The sequence below is a fragment of the Phoenix dactylifera genome, chromosome 5 (assembly GCF_051530095.1).
Source record: "Phoenix dactylifera cultivar Ajwa chromosome 5, Ajwa_hap1_PhDact_Kaust_v1.1, whole genome shotgun sequence".
Classification (NCBI taxonomy): Eukaryota; Viridiplantae; Streptophyta; class Magnoliopsida; order Arecales; family Arecaceae; genus Phoenix; species Phoenix dactylifera.
Genome location: NC_143194.1, coordinates 28,953,232 through 28,980,518, shown reverse-complemented (window position 1 = coordinate 28,980,518; position 27,287 = coordinate 28,953,232). Strand labels below are relative to the sequence as shown.

Here is a 27,287-nt window from a genome sequence, read left to right as displayed (position 1 = left end):
TCGGTTTTTTTGATTCTTTGGCGGATCATTAGCTTCAAATTTCCTTCTTTTTGTGGGGGATGGCTTGAGGCATTTCTTGAACTAAAAATTGAAGGTTTTGCCCCCCCCCCCCCCCCAATTTTTTGTTCGCTCCTTTTTGGCTTTCATTATCATTGTTGTTAAGAGTGCTTCTTTGTTCTTTTGCCGGGGGAAAGCCTAAAATTTGTGCTTGGCAATGTTAGAGAAGGATTCTTGTTTTTATTAGACCCAATTAAATATATGAGAGTTCTATTTAAATCATTGGAAAGATTGTTAATGATGATAACTGATTTCGGTATTCAAAAGCATGTTTTTTAATCAGAGTAGTGAGATGCCAATTTTGTCAAGAGAACATCGTGAAAGGCTGAAAGCATCCCAGTATTCATTGGATGACATGTTAAGTTGCAAATATGATATCGGTGTGGATGATATGTATGACTTGAAAGTTACCCACACGATTCATATCCTAACTGTTACTAAGATCCATTGGCCTATTTAGCTTAGCCCTAAGAGTTAAACTTAAGAGGTTGTTTTCCACCATAAAGATATTTCCCATTACTTAAAAGATAGTTTCAGGGCATAGGACGATTCGTGCATTCTTTAAATCTTGTTTGTTCTTTTTGCTAGATTCTCTATGATACGGTGTTTCAGTTGGATAAGCGATAGAAAGAAATGAAACATATTAAACAAATGAAAATTTTATTCTCATTGCTTCTTGGTTAATGCCCAGAAATGAATTGCAAAGGGAAAGCAGGAAAACTAGGCACAGCCACGTTAGTGCTAAGAAGATTTTAGATTAATCTTTTGCTTCCTTCTTTGAGTGCCTGATTTTATCTACATCATTTTCTTTTGTTTAAAAAACTGCTATTTTTAGGCTTCCTTATTTTCAATAAGTATGATCCTAATTTTTTCAATGCTCCTAAGCCCTGCTTCCTATAATTTTCTAGGATCACACTTCGTTGCTGCTCCTGCTACGTGCAACTCTAATTGAGACAAGCATTCATTAGATTTGAGGGTTTTTGAAGGTTTACCATCCAGTCTTTTTTCAGAACTACAAATCAATAACCGAAGAAGAAAGGAGGCAATCTTTGGGCTCTGTAGTTTTCATATATTTTGGAAATCAATTTGAGTCTTTTGACATATTGAGGAATGATTTGAATGCATATAAGAGTTGAAAATAGGATTTTTAGTAAGTTTTAAATCAGACTAGCTTCATAACTGATATAAATTATGTCATGTCCTAAATCCGGCTCGTGACACAGCCGTGCTATTGCAAGCCCTTGCCCACAATAACACGAAGCCATACTAACAATTTTATATCAAAAGTAATCATTTATTTATGAGTGTTTGGAATAGTACATAGCTCTAAAATTTGAAAACTTAGAGTCAATTTTCCCAACCCATGAAGTACATCAAGCTTCCTACTCCTAGCAATCCTTTCTATTTGCAAGAAAATAAATAGAGTGGTGAGAGCTATACGGCTCAGTAAATAACCGTGCACAATCTTACCAGATCAAGCATAATATTCTCCATTTCAATACATTAATTAAGTAAAATAACAGATATTCCAAGATAAACATTTCATAATACATATATTAAAAATAAAGCAATGCATGCTCAATCATGCAAATTCATAAATATGGATATGCATCATAAAACATTGCTATTATTCCATGCTTTGAAATCCATACCCTCAGATGATAGTGCAGCTATGGTCACTATTTATTATCCATGATAGGGCCATAATCTTTACCAACTACTATTACCCGTTGGCAAAGCTGAATGCCGAGCTATTATAACCTGCTAGCGAGGGCCATATGCCGAGCTATTATAATCCGCTGGTGAGACCGTATGCCGTGCTATTATAACCCGCTGACGAGGGCCGTACACAGCAATCTGAGAGTTCATAAATCATTTCATACCTTTCATAAATCATATATCATAATTAGATTGAAAAATGAATCATATTATATAAAACCCATGATCATGCAACAAACATCATTTTACATACAATTTTCTACATCATCATAATGTGTACACAATATAGTAATCATGATGGATATCATTTAGCCAAAATCGTGCAACACCTACTAACATATGCTTGATCCTAAGTTTTAAGAAATTTACATACTATGTATTTTCATATCCAAATAATTTCATGTATTTGAAAGCAATAAGATTTATGTCAGGATCACTTATCTCAATCCGCTCACCAATTTCTAGGTTTAGATGATAATCCTCTAACAACTAGCACCTAGCAATATCATAACTATCAAATTATTTGTTGCTTGCTCATTTAATTTCTTATTAATTTATTTAACTTTTATTCTACTTCTTCTACTACATTTCTACTTTTAATTATTATACTTTATTTCTATATATTCACGCCCTTTTCTTAGTTCAAATTTTTTAATACTCTTTTGATTTTACATAGTTTACAGCCCATCAAAGAACTCATATTTCATTTTCGGACCTATGGCCCAATTACAGACTAATATTTTATTCAAGCCTATGGTCTGATTCAGTTTCTGATTCAAGCTCATTGCCTGATTCAATTTTTGGTTTAGGATCATGGCCTGATTTAGTTACTGGGCTAATTTTTTATTCAGGCCCGTGGTCTAATTCAGTTTCTAGTTCAGGCCCATTGCCTGATTCAGTTACTAGGTTCATGGCCTGATTCAATTTCTGGTTCAGGCTGAGTTACAGAGTTATTTTCTTTTTAGCCCAGTGGCATAAATAGTTGATTTATAATCAGGCTCGTGGCCCAATTACAAGCTAGAAATGGTTCTGCTCATATTTTGTTCTAATCTACAAAGCCCTACTTAGTTTCCGTTAATTTTAAAAAAAACCTTAGCTCGGCCCAAGCCCAATTCGAGCCTAACCATTACACGGCCCTTAAGTATAGGCTCTTTGAATCCATTATCAAATCCTAACCCATATAGCCCAAATTTAGGTGAAACCATCTCATCAGAGCTTGGGCCTATTTAGCCCAAGTTCCTCGGATGCCATGGCCCATGAAGCCTACAGCCTTCTTCCTCTATTTATTTATTTACTATTTATTTATATATTTTATTTTATTTTTATTATTATTATTTTTTTTTTGTTTTCTTTCTTTTTCGCTTTTTCTTCTCCTCTTCTTCTTCCTTCCCGAAGCTTCTCCTCTCTCGTCCCTTTTCTTCTCCCGACTTCTTCTCTTTCCCTCTTTCTACCCCTCGTCTTCTCCTAGGAAGGGAGGAGGGCGAGCTCGAGAGGGGGCCGGCCCGAGGCCAGCGGCGCCGCGGTCAAGGATCCACCGGTAAGTGGCTCTTCCCTCCTCCTCCTTCTTCTCCTCTTCTTTTTCTTCTTTTTGTTCTTCTTTTCTTCTTCTCTGCCCCTTCTCTTCTTCCTTTCTCTTTCCTCTCCTGATGTTCTTCTTTTCTCCTCTTTATCTCCCACCTCCTTCGGTGGAACAGGGATCCTGTTACACTGAAGGAAAAAGGGGGCCTGAGGCCGACGACTCATCCCATGGATCGGGAGGTAGGGTTCTAGGGTTAGGGTTTGATTGAAAGGGGGAAGAAGTGATCGGGTGAAAGAACAGGATCTACGGCATGGGCCGGCTGTGGTCAGTGACGGATCAAGCCGGTGTCGGATCAACGGCCGACCCCAGTTTAGAGCTTCCCCCTTCCCTCCTCTTCGTCTTCTTCCCCTTTTTCTTCTCTTTTGTTTTCATTCTTTCCTCTTCTTCTCTTTTTTTTTTTTTTTTTTTTTTGATTTCATAGCTAGTCTAGATCTAATCTAACAGAGCATGAATAATGAAGAGAGAAAGGGATCAAGGGCTTACGTAGCTCCGAGGAAGAGATGGAGAGCTTCCTCCGGCAGCCTGGCCCGCTTCCTCCGGCGGCTTGACAGTGGATCTGAGGAGCTCCGCAAGAGGCAGTGAGGAGGGAAAGATGCCTCGGTGAAGAACTCCTTCGGCTTTTATAGCCTGCCTTGGGGAGAGTGGGAGGGAGATTGGATGTATCCACGGCTGTTAGCGGTTATAACCGGCTCAACAGCTGGCGATCGCAGTCTCCTCCTCCTATCCGAAGATTCCCGGTTTGGATCTCCAGATGGGCCGCCGACTATGGTCCACGTCGGCCCATTGGGGCCCAATAGTTACAAATTAACTCAAATTAATAAAAAGGGAGTGAAGAGGAGATACATGTCTTGCTTGATGTTTGCATTAGGAACTCAGGCTTTATTTATTCCCAAATAGTAGCACGCCACAAATTTGCAATTCACCTTATGTGTATGTAAATAAGTGCAAAAATAAGCCTCAATTCAACTCCCAAAAAATGTAAAACCTAATTGACGGTGATATGGATCGTCAGTTGACTGATAGAGATATACCACTGAAAGAAGACATGGAAATGTAAATTGCACCTCTGGGGCCTGCAGAACAAGTTTGAGCCAGTCAAAATCCCTTTCTGTTGGCGGAAGATTTGATGTTAAAACGCCTACAGGAGGGAGTGGTCATCTTAGTAGGAATACTACCATCACTGTCTTTCCGTTCTCGACTTTGATTCCCTCTTGCTTTCACCTCTACAAATGATCAACGCGGCTTACCTCATCATATAACCTGAAGTATATGTCCCTTCAGGTCACAGCATGGGTCCATTTGAATGAACTGGTTCATGTTAAGGGAGAAAATTGTATGAGTCTAATACTGTTGCAGAAAAGAGTTACGCCATGTTATTAGGCGGACATGGAGATGGCTCGATTAAAGAAGAGTTGGGAGCTGTCTCTGCACGAGGGAAGTATGGTTTTGGATTCTCATCGCATCATATCTATGAGGTGGTCCTGTAAGGATCCATGGAATCCTGCCGATCAACCAAGCAGGCGTGCTCTTATCGTTTCATGATGAACAGGTTCGCTGCACAATTTGATCCATTCGATATCTTTGCTATTGTTGCTTCATTTATCATCCGTCCGGTTGCATTTGGCTGTGGATGCTTCTTCTCCCATCATTCATATATCACACTATGTTTTGACCATTTTGAAATACCTAAGCAAGTCAAATTACTCTACTTCATGCATTCGGGCTCTTTTGGTTCGCAGGATAAGGAGGAAAAGTGTGGTCAACGGAAAAGTAATGAGATGCTTCTTGTTTAGTTGGAGTTTTCAAAGGAGAGAGACGGAAAAGTTGTATTTCCATAGAAATATGATTTTCACATTTTATGGAAAAGTCTTTTCCATAAGAAACATGGGAAAGTTACTTTTTCATGAGCTGAGAATCACTCTATTTTTATTTTTTTCCAAGAAAAGTGGATAGTCAACCTTAATGTTTTTGGGATTATGTCATTCAGAATTAAATGTTAGACATGGGAGAACCTACGATGCACATGGCGAGGAATGCTTCGTGCCAATTGGGAAATCAGTTTTTAGGATTAACTAATCAAACCATCTTTAATTCAAACATGCACCGTTCGTGCACAATCAGATGATGGGCATGATTGCACAGCTAATAAAAATCTGGGCATACATTGTTGTAAGAACTTATTACGGTTATGGTTGTAGCAGATTTACACTCTTTCTGGAGGGGGGTTTTCAGTTGTGGCTGGATCCGACGCAAGCATTGCTTGAATGCAAGGTTTCATGGCAGATTGATGTGATATTGGGCTGATTGGGCCAACGTTCAGGCTTATGTAATGGTTAGCCTACTGGTCAGCTGTTGTGCCTCCTCTATACCGTTGCAAAACATCAACGGGCAAATTGATTTTAGTGGAGACATTTTTAACTTGTAATACCTACAAATTGGTCTGTTATGAGGAGTAATTATTCATTTATAATGCTTAGAAATCTGTCTCAATCTACATGTCTGAATTTGATCACTCAATCAACGTGAAAATTTATCTTAGATTTTTAATCGGATCATTTAGCTTCTCATTGGTTTCTGAGTTAAAGCTGATTGCTGACCAAAATTCAGCCTGGTAGGTTTAATTTGGATGATACTTGTACTTCACCGTGGGTTCTGGGTTCTGGAGTAATGCTCTTGTATCTTTGATTCTAGGGGATATTTGGATATTTGAAGAGTATGGGAATATGCCGCAATTCCTTGAGATATTCTGCATTATATTTAAAAATACTCTTTATGTTGTGATGAGAATTTATGATATAAAATAATTTTATTCATAAATAATAATTAAATCATATATGATATATATTAATATATATCAAATATCTAGTCTCTTTTGTTCCAAGTTTAATCTAATTGAGCACAAGCAAGTCTATCTTATCTTAGGTTGCTTTGTTTAGCAATTAAACGGGCTATATCTGAGCCAAATTTCCAACTGAAACACAACTTGCTCGTTAAAAAGATGGTTGATTCGGCGACCCTATTAGCCAGTTGGACCATTTTATTTGCCATCATATCTTTAACTACTCATTAATTATATACAGCACACACATAGGAATTATTTTTATGATACGACCTATCTCTAGTTAGGACTAATAAGAAATGAATAATATCCGGTCTATCTCACGAAGTTGCATATAGTTTCATCCATCTAAAAGGCCACAACCTTCCAAAATTTATAAAATTAAAATGGATGTGTTCCGTTTTTCAGAAAGAGCTAATTTTCACATGTTGGAGATAACCATCATTTGCACCAAGCAAGTACTCCAAACAAGTGCGCACCAAGCAAGTACTCCAAACAAGTGCCAGCCAGGCCGAGAACGAAGCAGTTCAGAAAAGAATTAATTGCCAAATATTCAGTCTTGTAGATAAGCATCTAGTATACAATTTTTATGCAATCCGTTTGTTCTTCATTCATTGAAATCAGACATGCGGTCTTGTTCCTTTAAGATGTCTTTCTTGCTGCATCTTTATTTTCTTTTCTTTTTTTTTTGTATAGGGCGACTGATTTGATTGCTAAGGAACATCAAATAGTGAGCCCTGCATCCTTTAAGCTGTTTCCATTTGGCATGTGAAAAATGATGCTAAAGTTGTTTTGGCTAAATGGGGCAGAAACAAGCCAGGTTCAAACATGCGAAGCATAGCGCAAGCTCGGTATTTGAATTTAAGCCATTTTGAGCTGCTCTTGAACAGCTGATGATCTATGAAATTCAAGCAAAACTAAAATCCTTAAAAATCTTTACATTCATACCTTGAGCTAAAAATACTCTTTATATTGTGATGATAATTTATGATATAAAATAATTTTATTCATAAATAATAATTAAATTATATATGATATATATTAATATATATCAAATATCTAGTCTCTTTTGTTCCAAGTTTAATCTAATTGAGCACAAGCAAGTCTATCTTATCCTAGGTTGCCTTGTTTAGCAATTAAACGAGCCATATTTGAGCCAAATTTCTAACTGAAACACAACTTGCTCATTAAAAAGATGGTTGGTTCGACGACCCTAATAGCCTACTAGCCAGTTGGACCATTTTATTTGCCATCATATCTTTAACTACTCATTAATTAAATACAACACACGCATAGGAATCATTTTTATGATATGACCTATCTCTAATTGGGATATTAAGAAACGAATAATACCCGCTCTATCTCAAGAAGTTGTATATAGTTTCATCCATATGAAAGGCCAAAACCTTTCCAAATTTATAAAATTAAAACTGTGTTCCGATTTTCAAAAAGAGCTAATTTTCACATGTTGGAGATAGCCATCATTTGGACCAAGTAAGTACTCCAAACAAGTGCATTAAGTGACAAAAAATACTTCATAAAGAATTAATTGCCATATATTTATTCTTGTAGATAAGCATCTAGCATACAGTTTTTATGCAATCCATTTGTTGTTCGTTCATTGAAATTAAACATACGACCTTGTTCCTTTAAAATGTCTTTCTTGCTGCATCTTTTTTTTTTTTCTTTTTTTTTGTTCCTTTAAGTCTACGTAGTGCACAACTAATATGGGGCTAAAAAATATTCCTGCATGAGTCATTGCGAACTAGGTAATTATTGTGAAATTAGGTAATTCTCGCTCCCTTAACTCTCAAAAGAAAAAAACACCTTAACACTGGCACTTAAATTTAATTAAATGATGCTACTATAATCATTAAACAACCATAGCAGGGGTCTATTATGAGTACCATAAAATTATAATGGATTGTTATTAATGATATCAGTCTTTAGGCACCTTGTCAACAAAAGAAAAACAAAAACTGTTCAAGCAATGGTTACGTATTCTTGACTTTGTGAAAAAGGCTGTCAAAAATCCTCAGCTTGACTGGTGATGGAAAGTTTCGTTTAAGCATGCTTGTTTAGCCGCAAAAGGTCCGATACGGCTAATGGTTTTTCGTAAATTCCCTGGTTTATATGTTTCCGGCCCAAGCAAAAGTTGCAATTGATTTCAGGAGGCGTGAAATAGAAGCACTCTGACCGCAAGCGCGCGTCGAAAGTAGGACTTGACTAAGAGCAACCACTTCAGTACAGAGGAGAAATGTTCGTTGCTGTGGCAGCGATTTAATTTAGGATCTTACATTAAGATCTCCCACTGAACTAATTCTTCATTTTTTTTTTTTTCACTTTGAGTAAACACTTCAGTAATTCTTGAGGAAAGATACACTTTCTAATTGAGTATTGCACTCTACCGGGCTTTTTATTCAATCATTTATTCATTGCATATCTCTTGTATAATCTTTGAAAATATCGTCAATTTGGTCGAAGACTGCTTGAACTGAAGCACCGAGAAAAAAATGTAGCAACCTAGGTAATTATTATGAAATTAGGTAATTCTTGCTCCCTTAACTATCAAAAGAAAAGGAAATACCTTAACACTAACACTTAAATTTAATTAAATGATGCTACTATAATCATAAAACAACCATAGCCGGGGTCTGTTATGACTACCATAAAATTGTAATGGATTGTTATTAATCAGCCTTCAGGCACCTTCTCAACAAAAGAAAAACAAAAACTGTTCAAGCAATGGTTACGTATTCTTGACTTTCTGAAAAAGGAAGTCAACAATCCTCAGCTTGACTGGTGAGGGAAAGTTTCCTTTAAGTCCGATACGGCTAATGGTTTTTCCGTAAATTCCCTGGTTTATACGTTTCCGGCCCAAGCAAAAGTTGCAATTGATTTCAGGAGACGTGAAATAGAAGAACTCTGACCGCAAGCGCGCGTCCAAAGTAGGAATTGACTATAAGAGGAAGAGCAAGTTCAGTACAAAGGAGAAATGTTCGTTGCTGGGGCAGCGATTTAACTTAGGATCTTACATTAAGATTTCCCACTGAACTAATTCTTCTTCTCTTTTTTTATACTTTGAGTAAACACTTCGGTATTCTTGAAGAAAGATACACTTGCTGATTGAGTATTTCACTCTACCAGGCTTTTTATTCAATCATTTATTCATTGCATATCTCATATATAATCTTTTAAAATATTGTTTGGTCGAAGACTGCTTGAACTGAACCAACGATAAAAAAATGTAGCAATGGAACCATGGTGGAGTCTGAAACCCTAGATAGCGACACTTTGGAGGACGACGGTCTCCATGGTGAGGCCTGGTCCGAATCCATAGAGCACTCCCCAGTCGAGCCCCTCTCCGGTGGTCCCTTTCCCTTCCTTCGCCGACCGCTTCCTCATCTCGTCCAGTATGAAGAACACGCAAGCGCTGGACATGTTCCCGTACTCGCTAAGCACGTGCCGCGTCGCCCGGAGCTTCTCCGGCTTCAGCTTCAGTTTGGACTCGAAGGCGTCAAGTATGGCCGGGCCACCAGGGTGCGCAATCCAGAACAAGGAATTCCAGTCAGAGATACCCAGCGGCTCGAACGCCTCCTCCAGGCTCTTCTCGATGTTCTTGGAGATAATGGTGGGGACCTGGTTGAGGAGGTGGAAGGTGAGGCCCACTTCCCTGAGGTGGCCTTCGATGGCCCCCTCGCTGTCCGGCAGTACCAGCTGAGCCGCCGAAGCCATTCGAAAGAGCGGCCTCTCGACACCTTGGATCGGATCCGCTCCGACGATGAGTGCCGCTGCACCGTCGGCGAAGAGGGCCTGGCCCACGAGGTTGTCGAAGTGGACGTCGTCGGTGCCTCGGAAGGTGACGACGGTGATCTCGGAGCACACGACAAGCACGCGAGCACCCTTGTTGTTCTCGGCGAGGTCCTTGGCGATGCGGAGCACGGTCCCGCCGGCGAAGCAGCCCTGGTGGTAGAGCATGACTCGCTTGACGGACGGGTTGAGGCCGAGGAGCCTGATGAGCTGGTAGTCGGCCCCGGGCATGTCGACGCCGCTGGTGGAGCAGACGACGAGGTGAGTGATGTTTGACTTGGGGCGGCCCCACTCCTTGATGGCCTTGACGGCTGCTTCCTTCCCCAGCTTCGGCACCTCCTCCACCAGGATGTCCTGCCGGGCATCCAGAGAGGGCGCCATGTAGGCGCACATGTTCGGGTTCTGCTTCAGGACATCCTCGGTGAGGTACATGTACCGCTTCTTGATCATGGATTTCTCACCTGCACCGCGACGCAGCAAACTAACGTCAAAAAAAAACGAGCGACTTGCATGTGTATCTCTCATTCATGAGTTTGGATGATAATATCGATCATCTAATTGTCGCATGCCTGAGAGAGTTTGGATACGTATGCATGCATGATCTGGATAAAAATGTGTTGCGGACAGCTCCCTCCATATTCTTTGTTTTTTTATAATTGGAAGAAAGATGGGAACACGATCGGATATCATGATTCATGCATGCATGCTCACTAGGTGTCATGAGATAGAGCGAACGTGCCAAAGTGGTTTCTAAGTACTATACCAAAAAAGTATACGAGGAACCAAGGAATGCAACAATTAATTAAGCTCTTACATATGCGCTTGAACTTCTCTTTGAGCTCGTGCTTGTGCTCATTGTTGGTGATTCGGAAGTAGAAGTCCGCGTAGGTGCTCTGGTCGACGGCATGAGGAGGGTTGGCGGTTCCAATGGCCATGATCGTGGCCGGGCCGTCAGCCCTCTGTGCCTTGCGAATGGACTCGATGCTGGCCATTCTAAGTGGAAGGGAGATGGAGAGATGGGCAGCGGCTGCTGAAGGTTTAATTGTTTAGGGTAGAGCGCCGGGGTGTGTGGAGGAGCATGCTCTTCGCTCCCATATATATAGCCCCTCTGGGCTCTGGGTGGAATTATAAAATGAGGGCCGGAACCCCCTCTTTTCTGGGCGTTGATCTCGCCACGGCACGTCCTGTCCCACCTACCCAAAAGGTGGCCCGTGCTATTCACCAACCTCTGCCTCCTTTTGCTCTGTGTACGTCGGATGACGGGGCCACCTTTTTGGTAGCTGGCACAGGAGGGCGGCGTATGGGCTAGGGATGCGGGGTTTGCTGGCTGTAACGCTCGTTGACTACTACTAGGTTGGTTAGAAGAGCTTGAATGATAAAATTAAATGAGTACTTGTTTCTTTAATTGTTTAGCACTAACACGTAAGCAACGCTGCTGGGTAAAATTTAATTAACTAATTTAACATAGTATAAATTATGATGGTATGCAAAAGCAATAGATGCATTGACAATTAAATTCTGCACAAAATTCTGTTATGCTCGTCCGAAATAACTGTTTCATAAAAAAACTGCTATTATAACTACAAAAGTTATTTTTCTTTGTAAAAATATATCTACGGTTATCTTTTAACCGGATCTTGCCGTCAGCAAGGCTTGTCAGCAAGCTTGCTGCACTTACTTTTCCATAGAGAGTGATATAGAATAATATGAGATGCATAGCTTCTTTTTTTATAGGCGTAAAATTTTTATTCTACTTTAGTTGGACTCTTCAAAGTCCTAAATTAAGTGGAGAACTATCTTTAAATTTTGTTTTGTCTCGATCAGCTCAAAAATATGAATACAATTGAAATTAGTCTTATGACATGCCACGTGTGAGCTCATGCTTGAAAGATGAGGTTTAATTAGCTACATCACATGCCCTTCCACTTCTGTGTCAAAGTCATTTTTCTCATCTCGGTCTAGGAAAAAATGGTCCACCTCATCTCGCTCATTTTTTTAGATCATAGCTCACGTATTTAGTTCATCAAGATTTTAGGTGATAGCCCTAACATTTTGATAGGCAATTTGGGCGGATTTATTTAGAATCCAAAATGGTTGATAGTTTGTACGATGAAATATTTTGCATCTCGTCAAGTCAGAAATGTGATCAAGCATATAGATCTTCGGTTGATCTGAGCCATTAAAATCTTTTTGTTCTAAGAACTATTGGGGTCCACTTCTTGTATCGAGAGCCGTTAAGGTCGGCCCTTTGCCTTAAAGGCCATTGTAATCGGATTTTGGACCTAAGAGCAGTTGAGGTTGACTCTTTGACCTGAGAGCCATTTATGTCGGCTCTTTCACCTAAGAGCTATTATTTAGGTCGGCTCTTGGATCTTTGTCCTTGGGTCCAGCATTTCGAGCCTTAAGCTTGGGGGTCGGCTTTTTGTAAGCTGTTATTGTCCTCCTGGAGTTTAACTTGTTAGGTTGCTCCTTTAAGTCACCTTGCAGGAGTTCTTGTCGAATGAAATCGACTTATTCTTGCCTTTATCCCCTAGTCAGCTAGAGCAGCTATTAAGTCTAGATGGATCTAGAACTTTCTGCACAACCGAAGTCGTCTTCATGCTTGGATATATCCAAATTTTTCAACACATAAAAATTAAATTAAATTTTCTTTGATACTTACTGTCGAGTAAACTGTCCAAATGCTTGTAAAATATCTGTCCAAATGCTTGAAGTTGTGTTGCTGAGGTTGTGATCCTATTGAGGTTGGCTTGAGAGTTGTTTTGGCTCAAGGTTGAGGTCCTCATGGTGTGCCAAATTTGATCCAACCTAGTCTAGGCCAAGATATCCTCCTCGTCTAGCTTTGCTCGCGAATAGTTAGGTTGAGTGTGCCACTTTCGATCCAAATTAGCATGGGCTAGGATTTTCATTTAGGCAGTCATTGGGTTGGATCCCATGGGTGTCGCCTCGGCCTATCCCGAGCTAGGTTTTTTCTTCTCAGCTCGCTTTGCTCGTGACCGATCCAGTTGGGCATGCCACTTTGATCCGACCTACCTGACTAGGATTTCCTCCTTAGGGTGACTTTTTCGAGGATTTATGAGGATGGACATGCCACTTTGATCTAACCTTTCCTGGGCTAGGATTTCTTCCTTCGACTGGGTTTCCTCGCGACTAGTTAACTTGGGCATGCCACTTTGATCCAATCTAGCTTGGCTAAGATTTCCTCTCTTAGCTAGTTTTATGCTCGGTTAGCTAGGCCGGGTAGTACCTTCGAGCCAAGTTGAAGCTAGGATTTTTTTTATCTCAGCTGGTATTATGTCATCACTTGCGATCCAAGTCTCGTCTAAGCTAGGATTTTTCATCCCTGGTGGTCCTTGGGATGGATCCCATAGGTGCCATCTCCGCCTAATCTGAGCTGGGATTATTCATCCCAGCGATCCGTGGGACGAATTCCATGGCAGCACTATGAGCTGCGAAAACTAGATAACTTGCATTTAAAACTATATAAAACATTTAGATCAATGAATATTTAATTCATACATGGCATATGTGCAAATACTTATTTGAGGCTTGCAGGATATATTGTGGTTCAATTCGACTGCCATCACCTTGTTGTCCCTGCTTGGGTTTCAAACCTAAGTCATCGAGCTCGACAGATTTGGCCGTTTTGCACACCAATGGAACTAGTTGATGTGTTGGATCTATCCAAAGTGATAAAAATAGGCAAAGAGGCATCAAATTTATTCATAATTGCAAGTCTGCAATGATGAACAAAGAAAGTAGATGCAAAACATCAATTATAGAGACAAAATTAGTAGGACAACCATTGGTCAAAAATGGAAAGAGTACAACTGAGAGCATAAGGAACTAGTCTGAACTAGTCCAAAATCAGTTCAAAAGTAGGTGAACTAGGCGGTCAAAGAAATTAAACCAATTCAGACCGATCTGGTGAGGAGGGAGCAACGGATGAAGATGCCACTATCAGCCAAGTTGGTGACTTGGACGGCAAGAAGCAGTGCTAAAGGAAACGACGATCCTTAGGAACGGGCGTAGACGAGAAATAGGCTGCAGGGGAATCCTCTTGATCGAACTTGCATGTTCAGTTGTCATTATGATAATGGGACCTCTTGCCAGGGATGAGCATATGGCGGCACAGAAACTCTCAGTGAAGAAGGACGATGACACAGGATCTCTCAACGGAGAGAGACAAGTGTGGGATCTCCCGGCAAGGAAGGACAGTGGAATGAGATCTCTCAATAGAGAGGTATGATGGGGCAACAACGGTAATGGTGATAGCTTTCCAATGGTAGTGATTACACTTGAACTTAGGGATGAGGAAGGGCTTTAACTTGGCTAACATGGGCATGAGCTTTTATTTCTCAGACGCTGCGATCATAAGGGTGAGGACCTTAGGATCGACGGCGAGGTGCTGGATAGGGACGATGGAATAGAGGCAATGATGCGGCTCATTGGAATAGAGGCAATGCGGGAGAGATGTTGCGGAAGAGAGAGTTTTAAAGTACCAAGGAGCATTGAAATCGAGACTCATAGTCATGAGCCTTGTGCGCACGATGCTCGCATCATGGGCAATATGGAGGGGCGACCCGTGAGCCAGGAATTTGCCATATCTTCTAGTCTGGTCGAGATCAAATTTACTTGTTTCAGATGAGATCCACATCCAAAATATTTTAAAAGCCTACATCATAAGCCCGAGTCATATATGTATAGTCTGGTTGTCTGGGTCATCTGTGGCTCTCTAAGTGCCAGCGCCAAGTCCGAGTACTAGTTTGCTGTCTTTGGCCGTAAGATGGTAGTCGGATGGGTCAAGCCTAGGGTCGGCAAACTGAGCCAGACTTAAAGGGGTGGAGGACTAATGGACTGAACTCGATATTATGAGAAGGAGAATGGGAATGTGCATACGAACTTATCCTACAGAATATGTAATTTATATTATAGCTTTGGACCCAAATAAAGGTAAAGGGCAATACCAATATTGGCACGTCTAATGGAGATGGAGAGCCGGCTCTGCGCGCCCAACCCTAGCCGATGGTTTTCTTGATTCTTGATTTAGATTTAAGGCCCTTCGCTACGAAAGCCAAAATCCAGACAAAGAAACGGCATCCAATCCTTCTTGCTGCTGCTGCTCCTCCAACACGCTCCTCGCGGTGGATTTAGTATCTGTTGCATTACGATTGGATGTTTGTAAATGACGTCCGCGTCCCAGTCAGAAAACCCCCAACAGCAGCAGCAGCAGCTGCTCGATCACCAGCTGCATCCGGGCGGAAGCGCCACCGCGTCGCCCGTCTCTGCTCCGCCGCCGCCCAGCGGGAAGCTCTCCTTTGAGGAGATCTCCAAGTACTTCTCCCTCCCCATCGCGGAGGCCGCGTCTAACCTCGGTACTTCTTTCTTCCTATTTTCCATCATGATTTCCGTTGCAAGAATTCAATTTTGGGGTGGTGTTTTTTGGTTTGATATGTTCGAGCAAAGATCTCTTCTTTTGACGTTGCGAGGCTTGGATTCTTCTCGTATTGACATGTAATGTTCTGATCATGTCTTTTTTTTGTCTTCGTGAAGTTCTGGAATTGGTTTCCTTGATTCTTTGGCATATGGAAGATCTCATCTTCTGAGGTGGAGAAACTTGGATTTTTCTTCTATTGGCATGTAATGGCTTGCTTATGTCCTTTTTTGTCTTCAAGAAATTCTCGGATCGGTTTTCTTGATTCTTTGGCGGATCATTAGCTTCAAATTTCCTTCTTTTTGTGGGTGATGGCTTGAGGCATTTCTTGAACTAAAAATTGAAGGTGTACAACTTGATTTCGCCCCCAATTTTTTGTTCCCTCTTTTTTTGCTTTCATTATCATTGTTGTGAGAGTGCTTCATTGTTCTTTTGCCGGAGGAAAGCGGAAAATTTGTCCTTGGCAATGTTAAAGAAGGATTCTTGTTTTTATTAGACCCAATTAAATATATGAGAGTTCTATTTAAATCATAGGAAAGATTGTTCATGATGATAACTGATTGTGGTGTTCAAAAGCATGTTCTTTAATCAGAGTAGTGAGATGCCAATTTTGTAAAGAGAACATCGTGAAAGGCTGAAAGCATCCCGGTATTCATTGGATGACATGTTAAGGTGCAAATATGATTCAGATCCTAACTGTTACTAAGATCCATTGGCCTATTTAGCTTAGTCCTAAGAGTTAAACTTAAGAGGTTGTTTTTCACCATAGGGATACAATCTCATATATTTCCCCATTACTTAAGAGGTTGTTTCAGGGCATAGGATGATTCGTGCATTCTTTAAGTCTTGTTTGTTCTTTTTATATGATATGGTTTTTCAGTTGGATGAGTTATAGAAAGGAATGAAACATATTAAACAAATGAAAATTTATTCTCATTGCTTCTAGGTTAATGCCCAGAAATGAATTGGAAAGGAAAAGCAGGAATACTAGGCACAGCCATGTCAGAGCTAAGAAGATTTCAGATTAATCTTTTGCTTCCTTCTTTGAGTGCCCGATTTGATCTACATCATTTTTCTTTTGTTTAAAAACTGCTATTTTTAGGTTTCCTTATTTTTAATATGTACGTTCCTAATTTTTTTAATGCTCCTTAGTCTTGCTTCGTATCATTTTCTAGGATCACAATTCGTTCCTGCTCCTGCATTGTGCAACTCTAATTGAGACAAGCTTTCATTAGATTTGTGGGTTTTTGAAGCTTTGCTATCCAATCTTTTTTCAGAACAAACCTGACCACAAATCAATAACTGAAGAAGAAAGGAGGCAATCTTTGGGCATTGTGGTTTTCATATATTTTGGAAATCAGTTTGAGTCTTTTGACATATTGAGGAATGATTTGAATGCATATACAAGTTGAAAATAGGATATTTAGTAAGTTTTAAATCAGACTAGCTTCATAACTTATATAAATTAACTCAAACTATTAAAAAGGGAGCAGAAGTTGAAGAGGAGATGCATTTCTTGCTTGATGTTTGCATAGGAACTGAGGCTTTATTTATTCCCCAATAGTAGCACACCACAAATTTGCAATTTGCCTTATATGTATGTAAATAAGTGCAAAAATAAGCCTCAACCCAACTCCCAAAACCTGTAAAACCTAATTGACGGTGATATGGATCGTCAGATGACTGATGGAGATATGCAATTGAAAGAAGACATGGGAATGCAAATTGTACCTCTGGGGTCTGGACAACAAGTTTGAACCACTCAAAATCCCTTTCTGTTGGTGGAAGATTGATGTTAAATATCTTACATGAGGGAGTGGTCATCTTAGTAGGAATACTACCACGCACAAGAACTCAGTAGGAGGAGAAAAGGAATCCTCATTCTATGGTCAATCAGGTGGATTCTCAAGTCATATGGTAGTGCGGAGCCTCAGTTTGATTTTCTAAGCTGCCTCAGTTTGACTTTCTAAGCTACCTCACTTACAGCACCCATTATGGTAGTTATATAATTGAAATAACTAGTCATAGTTATATTCGAAACCTTCTGGCATTGAAGCCAAGGAAGCAATCCTTCAATTACAATTCAGAATTGTAGAACACTGCCAATTGTTAGTGCATGTTTAAAACCTTAGTGGCATATCATGCCGAATGTAGAAACATCCACATAGTCATGAAAAGATGTAAAAAAGAGATAATTTATAATAAATTACATAGAGACTTTTTATATGATTTAAATTGCTATTTATTGCAGTTCCAATAATCACAGTTATCGTTGTCTTGATCAATAATGATATCCACGTTAGATGCTGGTTTTTAGATAGGAAAGTATACTCAGGGTTAGGTGTCTATGATGTGGTACTATTGTATGCCCTTTGAGAAATATGCTGAATTCAAAATACAAGGACAGATGTTATAAAAAAAAAAAGGGTTCTTAAGGTTACTGCATATCACATTGACTGTAGGTAGAAGAAGCAGAAGTGGATGGGAGAAGGAGAATGAGGTGGTGTTGTAGAGGACGGAGTGAAGAGGCAGGGAGGGATAGGAGGAAGGTTGGGGTGGAGGGGAAGGAGATGTGGAAGGCAAGACATTGACTGGAAACCGATAGGATGCTCCTAGATAGAGCCAAAGGTGTAGAAGGCCAAACAAAATGATCTCTACAAGTTTTTGGCAGAGGAAGGATCCAATTTAAAGTCAGATGGAATTCAAAGGGGGTGCCATTTGTTGGACAATAAAATAAAATAGAGAATAGAAGGAATTGTCTCTACTTTGTGACTGAAACTTGATATGGTCAAAATGTGTCTTCCACTCAAATATTGCTTGTGAATATCGTAATTTAGAAGAGCGAAAAAATATTCATAAGTTTCTAGTGCCAAATTGAAACCACTGAAATTTGTTGTCGCTGGATCAAAAATTTAAATATGCTATTCTGTTAATTGGCAATTTTCCTTGCGTCTCTTGAAGCTTGCTGGACTTGTTTAGTAAGTAATTATCAATAAGATGTTGAATTTCGATCATATTCCAAGTAGTTTCTCATCAAGAGAATGAAACACTAAATTGACTCAATTGCTTTTTTGAATTTTTTTACTCTTAGTTCTTAAAATGTGTGAAGATGGATAGCACATGATGTAGCCCAGACCCACCAAGTCACTGATTGAATTTTAATTTGATTCATTTCGAAATTTGCAGCAAAAAGACAGGCATTATATTAATAACAAATTAGTGTGTAGAACAACTTTCTCCACCTCAATACAACACCCCCCCCCCCCCCCCAACCCCCAAAACAAAATCTCTTGTTTTCCCTGTCTCATCCTCTTTGTACTAACTCTTTTTATTTATATCGAAAACATATCCATTTTAATCAATTTATCCTCATTAACATTAGGTGCTTGCCTAGTCTACTAGGCCTGCCATTGAGCCACTGCATTTTTGAGGTTGTATAGGCAACATTACAAGTATAATAGAATATTCATATATATATTTGTTTACTAGCTTGTAAAATGGATGCTGATTTAACTTTATGAGGGAAGCCTAATTTGATATATATAGTGCAATTAGAGTTTGTAGAAGGTTGGATTTACTTTGCTGTCTGAAAGAAGATAGTTGATGGAACAGGAGTACTTTTTTTGTTTCTGTTGATTTATTCCATAATTCTGTTGTTGTTCCATCCCAACCTCGAGTAGTTGGGACAATTGCTTTCTGGTTATGTTTATGTTTATTTGTCCATAAACAAACTTAGTGTCTATCTGAAAATATTGGCATGAAGTTGTGCATTGTTTCAAGGTTCATCTACTATTCAACTGCGGATTTTTTTTGTGAGAGTTTCTCTTTCCAAAATGTTGTAATTCAACTGTAGATCCCAAAATGATGGGAAGGAAGCTTGTTGTGTTATGTTAAATGATATCTCTGTGTTATATATTATGCAGTTTGAATAATTCGCTTTTTGCAGGTGTTTGTACTAGTGCATTGAAGAGGATATGTCGTGAAAATGGTATTATAAGGTGGCCATATCGTAAGGTGTGTCAATACATAAGATGTATTTTATTTGTATCCAGTACTGCACTATTCTTGTTTAGGAACATCATCCCATGCCGATTGTGGGTTACAAATGCATAGAAATTTTTTAAGTATTTTCCATCTTCTATGGCCATAATTGTAAAATGGACTTCTTTTAAAATGCTATGTTTTTGTAAATAACATGAAAATAAACTTTCTTAGTTATTTTATATTACTTACTAGCTGGAATGTTTACCTAAGATGCCCCCTCTCTGGAGTCTTGCTTTCTAAGAACTTTCTCTGTTCCTTTCTTTTTCCTTTTCGGAATGCTTTTCTTTCCCTATCCCATACCCGTATGCCCTCATGGTTTAGTAGCTAAGAGGTATGTCATATGTGTGCATCATACAAAATTACATATGTAGACACATGCACATGTACATAACTTGATAGACAACAGTGAGAGAGAGATGTGCTTTAGGTAGAACTTCTATTTATGATGCGATATTCTCGGGCAAGCTTGACAATTGAATTCTTTTCTATTCAACCAATGCTGATTTATCTAACTTTTCCTAGAAGATTCATCGTACTTTCTACATAAATTAGAGACATTTTGATGCTTAACAAAGTCTAATCGGTCCTGGATGAACCCTGATTCTGATGCAAGACATATATTGCTTAGAAGTAAACGATACATCGTCTAGAAACTTAGAATACTTGATACAAATAATTTCTTCATACATTCCATCTATAATTTTTATTTCCTTTGATTCCTTTTAACCATTTCAACACCCTATATAATTTATAAGGATACACACATAAACTTTTGTGTATACATTTGGTCATAACGAAATTGGTAAATATTTGAGATCATTGTTAATATCTTGAATGAAATCAGAATCAAAGTGGGAGTCAGATCAAGATTAGAGGTAAGATCAAAAACCTTGTATAATTCAGTTCATGATCATATGAGTGGGTCTCATCATGCTAAAGAGGGACAGATCACCTTTCTCATTATGTTCTTTTGATTTTGTTCCACTTCTTTGAAAAAAGTGATCATTCAAACTGATAAAATAAAAGGAACACTAGGGTTACGCATATACCATCTGTTCCAACAATAGGACTCTATTTGCTGTTAGATCAGCTAAAAGGCACATAAGATGCGACAAAGATTTTAATGAAATTGATCCACTTAATCTGAAATTTTAGCTGCTACTGATGAGCATCTTCAGCATGATCTCAAACCAAATTTCAGTTAGACCAAATGAGCATCGACTTGCTTATTAACATAATAGTAGAGAAAAGCTTTCTAGAAAAAGATTCTCGATGATTTCTTGCTCTTTCCTTTATGGTAAATCTTTTTATAGCTCCCACTCCTAAAGCTCTCTTTGGCATATGACAGTCATGTCATCAGCTGTTGCAGCTCTATTGGTTCTTGAGAGCCATGTTTGATGGTGTACAATGTTCCTTTTTTAAAAAAACTTTTTTATGGTATTGCAACTTATAAACTTCATGTTCTTTAGTTTCTTGCTGGGAAGACTGTGGAAGATATCAGAAAGGATGCTGAAAGAGAGAGAACTAAAGAGCTAGCTGAGTTGCCAAAGATAGCAAACCAAAGAACTGATGTTTCAAAAGTGATGCCTTCAATGTCGGTTGGTTCATCATCAACAACCTTGTGAGCAAAGTTGCCTTACTGTTTTAGTGCAAAAAAATCCTTCATTTTTATTTGTATCTGATGATGCTTTACATAGTGCAACATATTTTTGTCTGTACATGGCTGCTTTGTCAAGTTAGTATCTTTTATTCATTTCGTGCTCGTCCCGACAGTTCTTAGAATGATACACATTACAATGTAGCACACTGGTTCATTATTGAAAATTTTCCTATCTATTAAAAATATATTTTTCTGAAAATATATGAATCACGAGGAGATCTTTCTTCCGAAACAATAAAGAGAACTAAAAGAATGCTGTTTCTTTTCTTTGTCATATTGATGCTAAAAAGTTTTGCACCAATCATGGATAACTAAATATGCTCTACTAGTAGGGGCTAAATTTATCTCCCACCATTTTATTTTATTTCCCTAAGTTCTTATGCTTAGTACTTTATCCCCCTAATTAAATTATATTGAAGGGTAGCAACATTGTTTAACAACCTTTTAGAATTATATTAACTGATCCCATATCAACTGTTATGATCAAGAGTTTAGATAAATGGACAATCTCTCATTTTAATAATTTGTTTGGTCAAGTCATTAAAGATGGCCAGAAGGATTAGAAAAGAATATTTAGAGAGAGTAAGAAAAGTATTTCCTTTTGTTCTAAGAAAACTAAAATAGGCAAACAAAGGGCAAATTTTCAATTAGTTTAAGTGCTTCATATTACTTCTCCAATTTCTTGTGTACTAACCATCATAGAACTCATTTTTTCTAAAACTAGGTGCTTTCAAACTATTAGATGTTATTCTTATTTTACTGCAGTGAAACCCACTTTCTGTATACTCAATATGTATTAGCTACATGTGACTGTAACTTGTAATAATAAATCTGACAATATAGCTATGTGATGAAAGTGTTGTAGCAAGCAACTGCAGTATGTAGATGGTCAGAGGACTGCATACAATTAGTAGAGTGTTGGTACCTAGATGAATTATATTGAAAAAATATATTAAAATAGGATTATATGTACATATGACTAAAAAATTTGCAATATGTTAGAAAAATCAAAGGAAATAAAAGGTAAATTAAAGAAACAGTTAACTTTATTTTGTGGATTTACTTTAATCTACAAAATGACATGTTAGCCAGTAAAATTATATTTTTCGAAACAAATTATATAAATGATCATCCAAAAAGTATTCTCAATTATTTCAAGTAATTTAATGCAACAAATAACTTTATAAATGGTGAATATGATGTTGGAAATAAACAGCTAAATCAGAACCTATTGAAACTTGTAGCTTGGAATTTGGGCACCAGTGAGAAAGACAAGGGTGTTCCAACTTGCCCATTTGACATGAAACTTTGATCCATTTTAAGGTATAGTCTAATAGGCATACCGAAAATCATGTGATTTGGAAACTGTTAGCCTATTAATTAAGTGGTCAAATAATAGGTATTGTTTCATATGAATTTTTTTAGTTTTTGACCACTTGATATATAGGATAGGGATCTTCAAATTATATGATTTTTAGTGTGTAAGCAGTTTAGAGGTAGTAGACCAAATTTTATCACAGTTTGCTATATCAGTTGGTATCGTACCATACCGGACGTACCATACGGTACCAATACCGAACTGGTATGCAATTTTGTACCGTACCGATACTTGGTCTGCTTTGCCTATGCGGATCGTACCTACACCGATACCGAGATGGCAAACCTTGAATCCAATGGCTTGACTTAGTGAGGTCGGACCCCTATCATCCAATTCAAAAAAAGATGTAAATCTATAAGAGTTACACTAGATGTGACTAGAACTTAACCCATTATATTTTATATTATATAAATTTATCATGATAATGCATTTGCTACTATTATGATTTTATAATATTAATAGTAGTATACATACTAACATGTACTTATACCTTAAAATATTGGTTATAAATGTATATAGCATATTTTTTAATATTGTTATTATTATATTACTAATATAATTTTCTGTTATAACAATTTTCTCCATTGCAATGATAAAATATAATATGTGAAGTAATATATCAAATAATACCCTTATTAATAGTAATGGTAAAATTAATAAGGGTATTATGGTAAAATAATACCCTTATTAATAGTAATGGTAAAATATAATATATATTAAGATCCGTATATCATTATATAAAATTATGAAACTGTATGGTACTAATCCTTATTGCTTTGGTGTAACAACCGTCACTTGAAAACTTTTGTAGTTCAACCTACAATCTCTTTTGCTGTATAGGCCAAAATGCTGTAGTTGAGTCAGTAGTTATGGTTACATGTTGGATGTTGAACTATGTCAAATTACATGATAGATCAGTAAATTAAATTGCAACAAATTCAGTTATATGAAACCAAGAAGGATCTTAGTTGAGAGCAATGAAATGAAAAGAAATAAAGATTGTAAAAAAGAAACACTTTCTAGGATAACAGCTAGAAAAGCTGGATCATTAAGAGAATCCATTAAGAAGTCAGTTGGTCCATTTGGTTCGCAGCTCGTTAGCTGATATGCTTCTGCAGATGAATACACCAGATCACTCGTCTGCATCAAGAAATTGATATGTTTTAGCTTGGCAATCCTTATGCTTCACCTTATCATTTGCCTTTTCTCTTTTTTTTTATTACAATAACATCTAAAGTATCATACCTCTGTGGGTTCATGGTGGACCGTGGTGCTTTCTTGTTGGTGCACTGCAATGTACAGATTGATGTGAGCCACTTCTGTTAGTTGAAGATGTACAGGTTTTTTTTTCTTCTTTTGTTGAAAAATGTGTGGTTGTTTGTTGCTGTTGATTTATTTGTGAAGATTAGATGGCTCAGATGATGTGTGGTTCTTTCCTCTTGCCTAATCCTGTCTTGTTTTAAATTTAGTGGCAATCAAGTTCAGAACAGAGCACCAAGTGTCACACAAGGAGCATTAAAATTGCAGCAAGGAGTTCCCATGCCAGGACATGTTCTGCAATCACAAGGAAATAAGTTTTCACAAACTACTTGGCCCAATATGATCCAGTATAGAGGCATTCCTACCTTCATGGATGAATTCAAATATGGATTTCCAGCAAATGGCTTGTCATCTGTTTGTGTCAGATGGTGGGGAAGTGGCAGCAAGGAAGATACTGAAAGGACGTTGCCAGAAGAATCCGGAACCATAAAGGAGGAGAATAAAGAACCCCATGGGTTGTCAATTGAAACCTCCAGGCAGATATTGAAAGATGATCACCCTGACCATAGTACAGAGGACATTGCTGCTATAACCGAGGCATCTGCTTCCTTGTGTTCTCTGAGAAGAAAAGCTGTAGAATGTGGCTGTGAAACACTGAAGGGTGGAATTTCTAAGGGCTACACAAGTTGCAAGTTGGGCAAGAGACAGAGATTAGCATTACTCCAAGTATTCAAATCATCATTACCAGATCAATGGATATCTTCTTGATCTAAGGGCTGTCCCCTAATTCATTATTCCCGACTTCCTAAGGTAAGGCCTTTACTCTTAATTCATTATTGGCATGTTTTTGTTAATGTGGGATCAAAGACACTCCTTAAGTACTCACGCTTGATATGGGATCCGTCGCATGCTCTTCTCCTTTAAGCTTTGACATCCTTACCAAGGAAGGGTGGTCCAATGAGAAATAGAAACACTATAACAGGCTGGAGGTCAATCCTAGAAAAGTTTATGTTGCAGTGTCCCCTAGACCACATGGATCATGGGTTGGTTCAGCTTTAATATCATTTATAATGACTTGGGACCTTACCCAAGAAGGCTAGTCATAAAGGTACTTGTTGGGTCCTTCACCTTGCTTAACTACCCAAGACCACCCTAACACACCAATGTGGGAACCCATGCCTATACGAGTCCCCGCACATGCAACATCCCTCAAATGGGGTCTTAGACTTTAGGTCATCTTCATCAAAAGAATACCTAACAAAAGAAGCATTTATTTTCTTCACACCTTTTAATGAATGGTTAGCTTTTTCGTTTCATTATCACAGTGAATCTTAAGTACATGCCATGCACTTAGTCTGTCATGCTTCTCCTTAACCTAGGACACCACATGACCTTGTTCTAGATCTAAAATCTGGTATAACCGGTGAGTCCTTATAGTCCCCAGTAAATTTAGAAGAAACTAGAAATTATGAAAGCCTAGGAGTTACTACATCGTGACCCAGCAAGATTTAGTAGGCTAACCATCACCCTGGGACGCAACAAAACTAGTGCTTAAGTGCGCATAGGATCTCTATTACCCAACAAGATCTAGCAGGCTAACCACAACCTGGAGACAGAAGAAAACTAGAAAATTAGTCTGAAGTGCCAATGTGATCAACAAAACTCCTTTTTGAGTATGACACTGTGGCATGATGCTAAGCAAGAAATTCCAAAATTTCCTAGCCAGTCCATCATGTGATTAATGGGCATTCCATTGCATAATGGGAGTTTAACTTTGATAAATATTCGCTAATTAACAAATCCATAGATATGCCCCCCCCCCCCCCCCCCCCCCCCCCCCCCCCCCGCCGGGTGGAAAAAAAGCTTGCACTCACACACATTTCAGTAAAATTTTAAAGGGTTAACTATTTTCACTTGAAAACAAACTCTCACACATGTTTCAGATGTTAAGGCTAAAGTTGCATCAGGCCATCAACTATGCCATCTCCCTAACTTCCTTCTTCTCAAGCTAGTCTGAGTGTTACTTGAATTTAAATACATAGATATGGTATTCGAACTCACAAAGGATTGTCACATCTTCTGCGCTATAAATTAAGACTTGGGGTTCAAAGAAAAGTTTATCTGTCTCCATCTTGCTATAAATATTCTGATGCTTCATTTTCCTGATCTGTGTAAACTAATCCTTTTGTGCAGAGAAAGAAAAACTTTCATGTATCTCTCATCAATTTGGCATTATCGACCTTGATTTAGTTTTTGTTACATCATGGCACAGTCTTGCTAATCATCCTAGTTAACTAACTTGTTTCTGAAGTTTCTTTTAGTTGCCAGTACTGGATTTTTCTGATTAAAGGTTGTCCTGAATATAACTTGTGTCTGCAGGCTTATTTGTCCTACTCATGCCATAAGAATAGAAGCTTCATCTGTGTGAGCAAGTAATATAATGGGTTTGACTGCTCAGGCACCAAAAGGACCTGATACATGCTATTATTGCATCCTCACTTAGCTATCATAACAAGCATATGACCTCATTTTCATGCTTCTGGTTGATCAGTTTTGTCATATCTGAGCTGTTTACGCCCCATATCCTGGCTAAGGAATGACAAACGATATTCATTCTGCCAGCTGAGTGCCTTGTCTTCTGCTTAAGAACTTCTCAAGCCAATATGTGTAGTATTACTCCCATGGAAGTGTGGGTTATGTGGAAATTCATGAGCTTCAAATCAAGACCCGATAATCATAGGAAAAATCACATTATGATCTGCCATGTGGTGCTGCATTATTTTGTTGTGTAAATGATGAGAGAAACAGCATTGCCTTAAAACCAGAATTCACTTTATCCAGTCTATTAAGACCTTTCCATGCTTTGATGGCTTTAGCATATGGTATATCGATCCGTGTCTGAAAGTTTTATAAACTAGCATTATACTACCTTGATTCTGGAGTCTGACCCCTATCTAGTTGTCATTTTGATATGACGCCATTGATTAAAGTTAGGATTTATCGTATCAAGATAATATAATAATCCATAAATTGATTTTTCTCTTATTTTCTGAATATATGTTTACTATTTAGTTGATGAAGTTATTGTTAAAATGCCTTTAACTACCATGCCGGATATTAAAAGAAGCAGAGAAAAATAGCATGACATACATTTTCCAGGAGGAGAAAGGCACATTTGGTTTTAATATATTGTTTCATAAATTACCCTTGCAAACAATTTTCTAATTTATAATGCATCAACCATCACTCAGATTGGACTTATGATCATCTTTAATTAGCAGTAAAATAGAAAGAGGTTTGCTGTTAGTATTTTCTGAACATTTGTAGCACTCTCTGGAGAGAGTGTTCAGAAATTTGTAGATTAAATTCACTCATTCACATAAAAATATGCATATAATCAGATAAACTGCTAATTCATACATCTTTACTATAAACATATTAGAAAGAGCTATAGTCAAAATACGCATGGACGTTAGCGCCATTTTCTCTTGCTAAAGATTGGCATGT

General features: G+C 38.3%; 2 protein-coding genes and 2 long non-coding RNA genes across 6 annotated transcripts; 2 read left to right on the top strand and 2 right to left on the bottom strand.

Moving 5' to 3' along the window:
- Positions 1-109: 109 nt before the first annotated feature.
- Positions 110-3,979, bottom strand: LOC149753537 (uncharacterized). Of its 2 annotated transcripts, none has more exons than XR_016413284.1 (2): positions 3,839-3,979; positions 110-1,914 (listed from the first exon to the last, which is right to left on the bottom strand). It is a non-coding gene; the product is annotated as an uncharacterized LOC149753537 (long non-coding RNA). The 2 variants fall into 2 exon arrangements; XR_016413283.1 differs by having other exon boundaries at positions 110-1,940; positions 3,839-3,976.
- Positions 3,181-5,849, top strand: LOC149753536 (uncharacterized). 2 transcript variants are annotated; one of them, XR_016413282.1, is made up of 3 exons: positions 3,181-3,313; positions 3,471-4,904; positions 5,557-5,849. It is a non-coding gene; the product is annotated as an uncharacterized LOC149753536 (long non-coding RNA). The 2 variants fall into 2 exon arrangements; XR_016413281.1 differs by having other exon boundaries at positions 5,095-5,849.
- Positions 5,850-9,236: 3,387 nt separating this feature from the next.
- LOC120111592 (chalcone synthase-like) lies at positions 9,237-11,102 on the bottom strand. Its single transcript, XM_089930838.1, has 2 exons — positions 10,819-11,102; positions 9,237-10,465 (listed from the first exon to the last, which is right to left on the bottom strand). The coding sequence occupies exons 1-2, from the start codon at positions 10,994-10,996 to the stop codon at positions 9,474-9,476; spliced, it is 1,170 nt and encodes a 389-aa protein (XP_089786964.1). The 5' UTR covers positions 10,997-11,102; the 3' UTR covers positions 9,237-9,473.
- A 3,812-nt stretch (positions 11,103-14,914) lies between these two features.
- On the top strand, positions 14,915-26,658 carry LOC103703346 (uncharacterized). Its single transcript, XM_008786171.6, has 5 exons — positions 14,915-15,379; positions 19,385-19,452; positions 20,952-21,103; positions 23,990-24,590; positions 26,160-26,658. Exons 1-4 carry the CDS (start codon positions 15,190-15,192, stop codon positions 24,546-24,548), a joined length of 969 nt encoding a protein of 322 aa, XP_008784393.4. The 5' UTR covers positions 14,915-15,189; the 3' UTR covers positions 24,549-24,590; positions 26,160-26,658.
- The last annotated feature ends 629 nt before the right edge of the window (positions 26,659-27,287 follow it).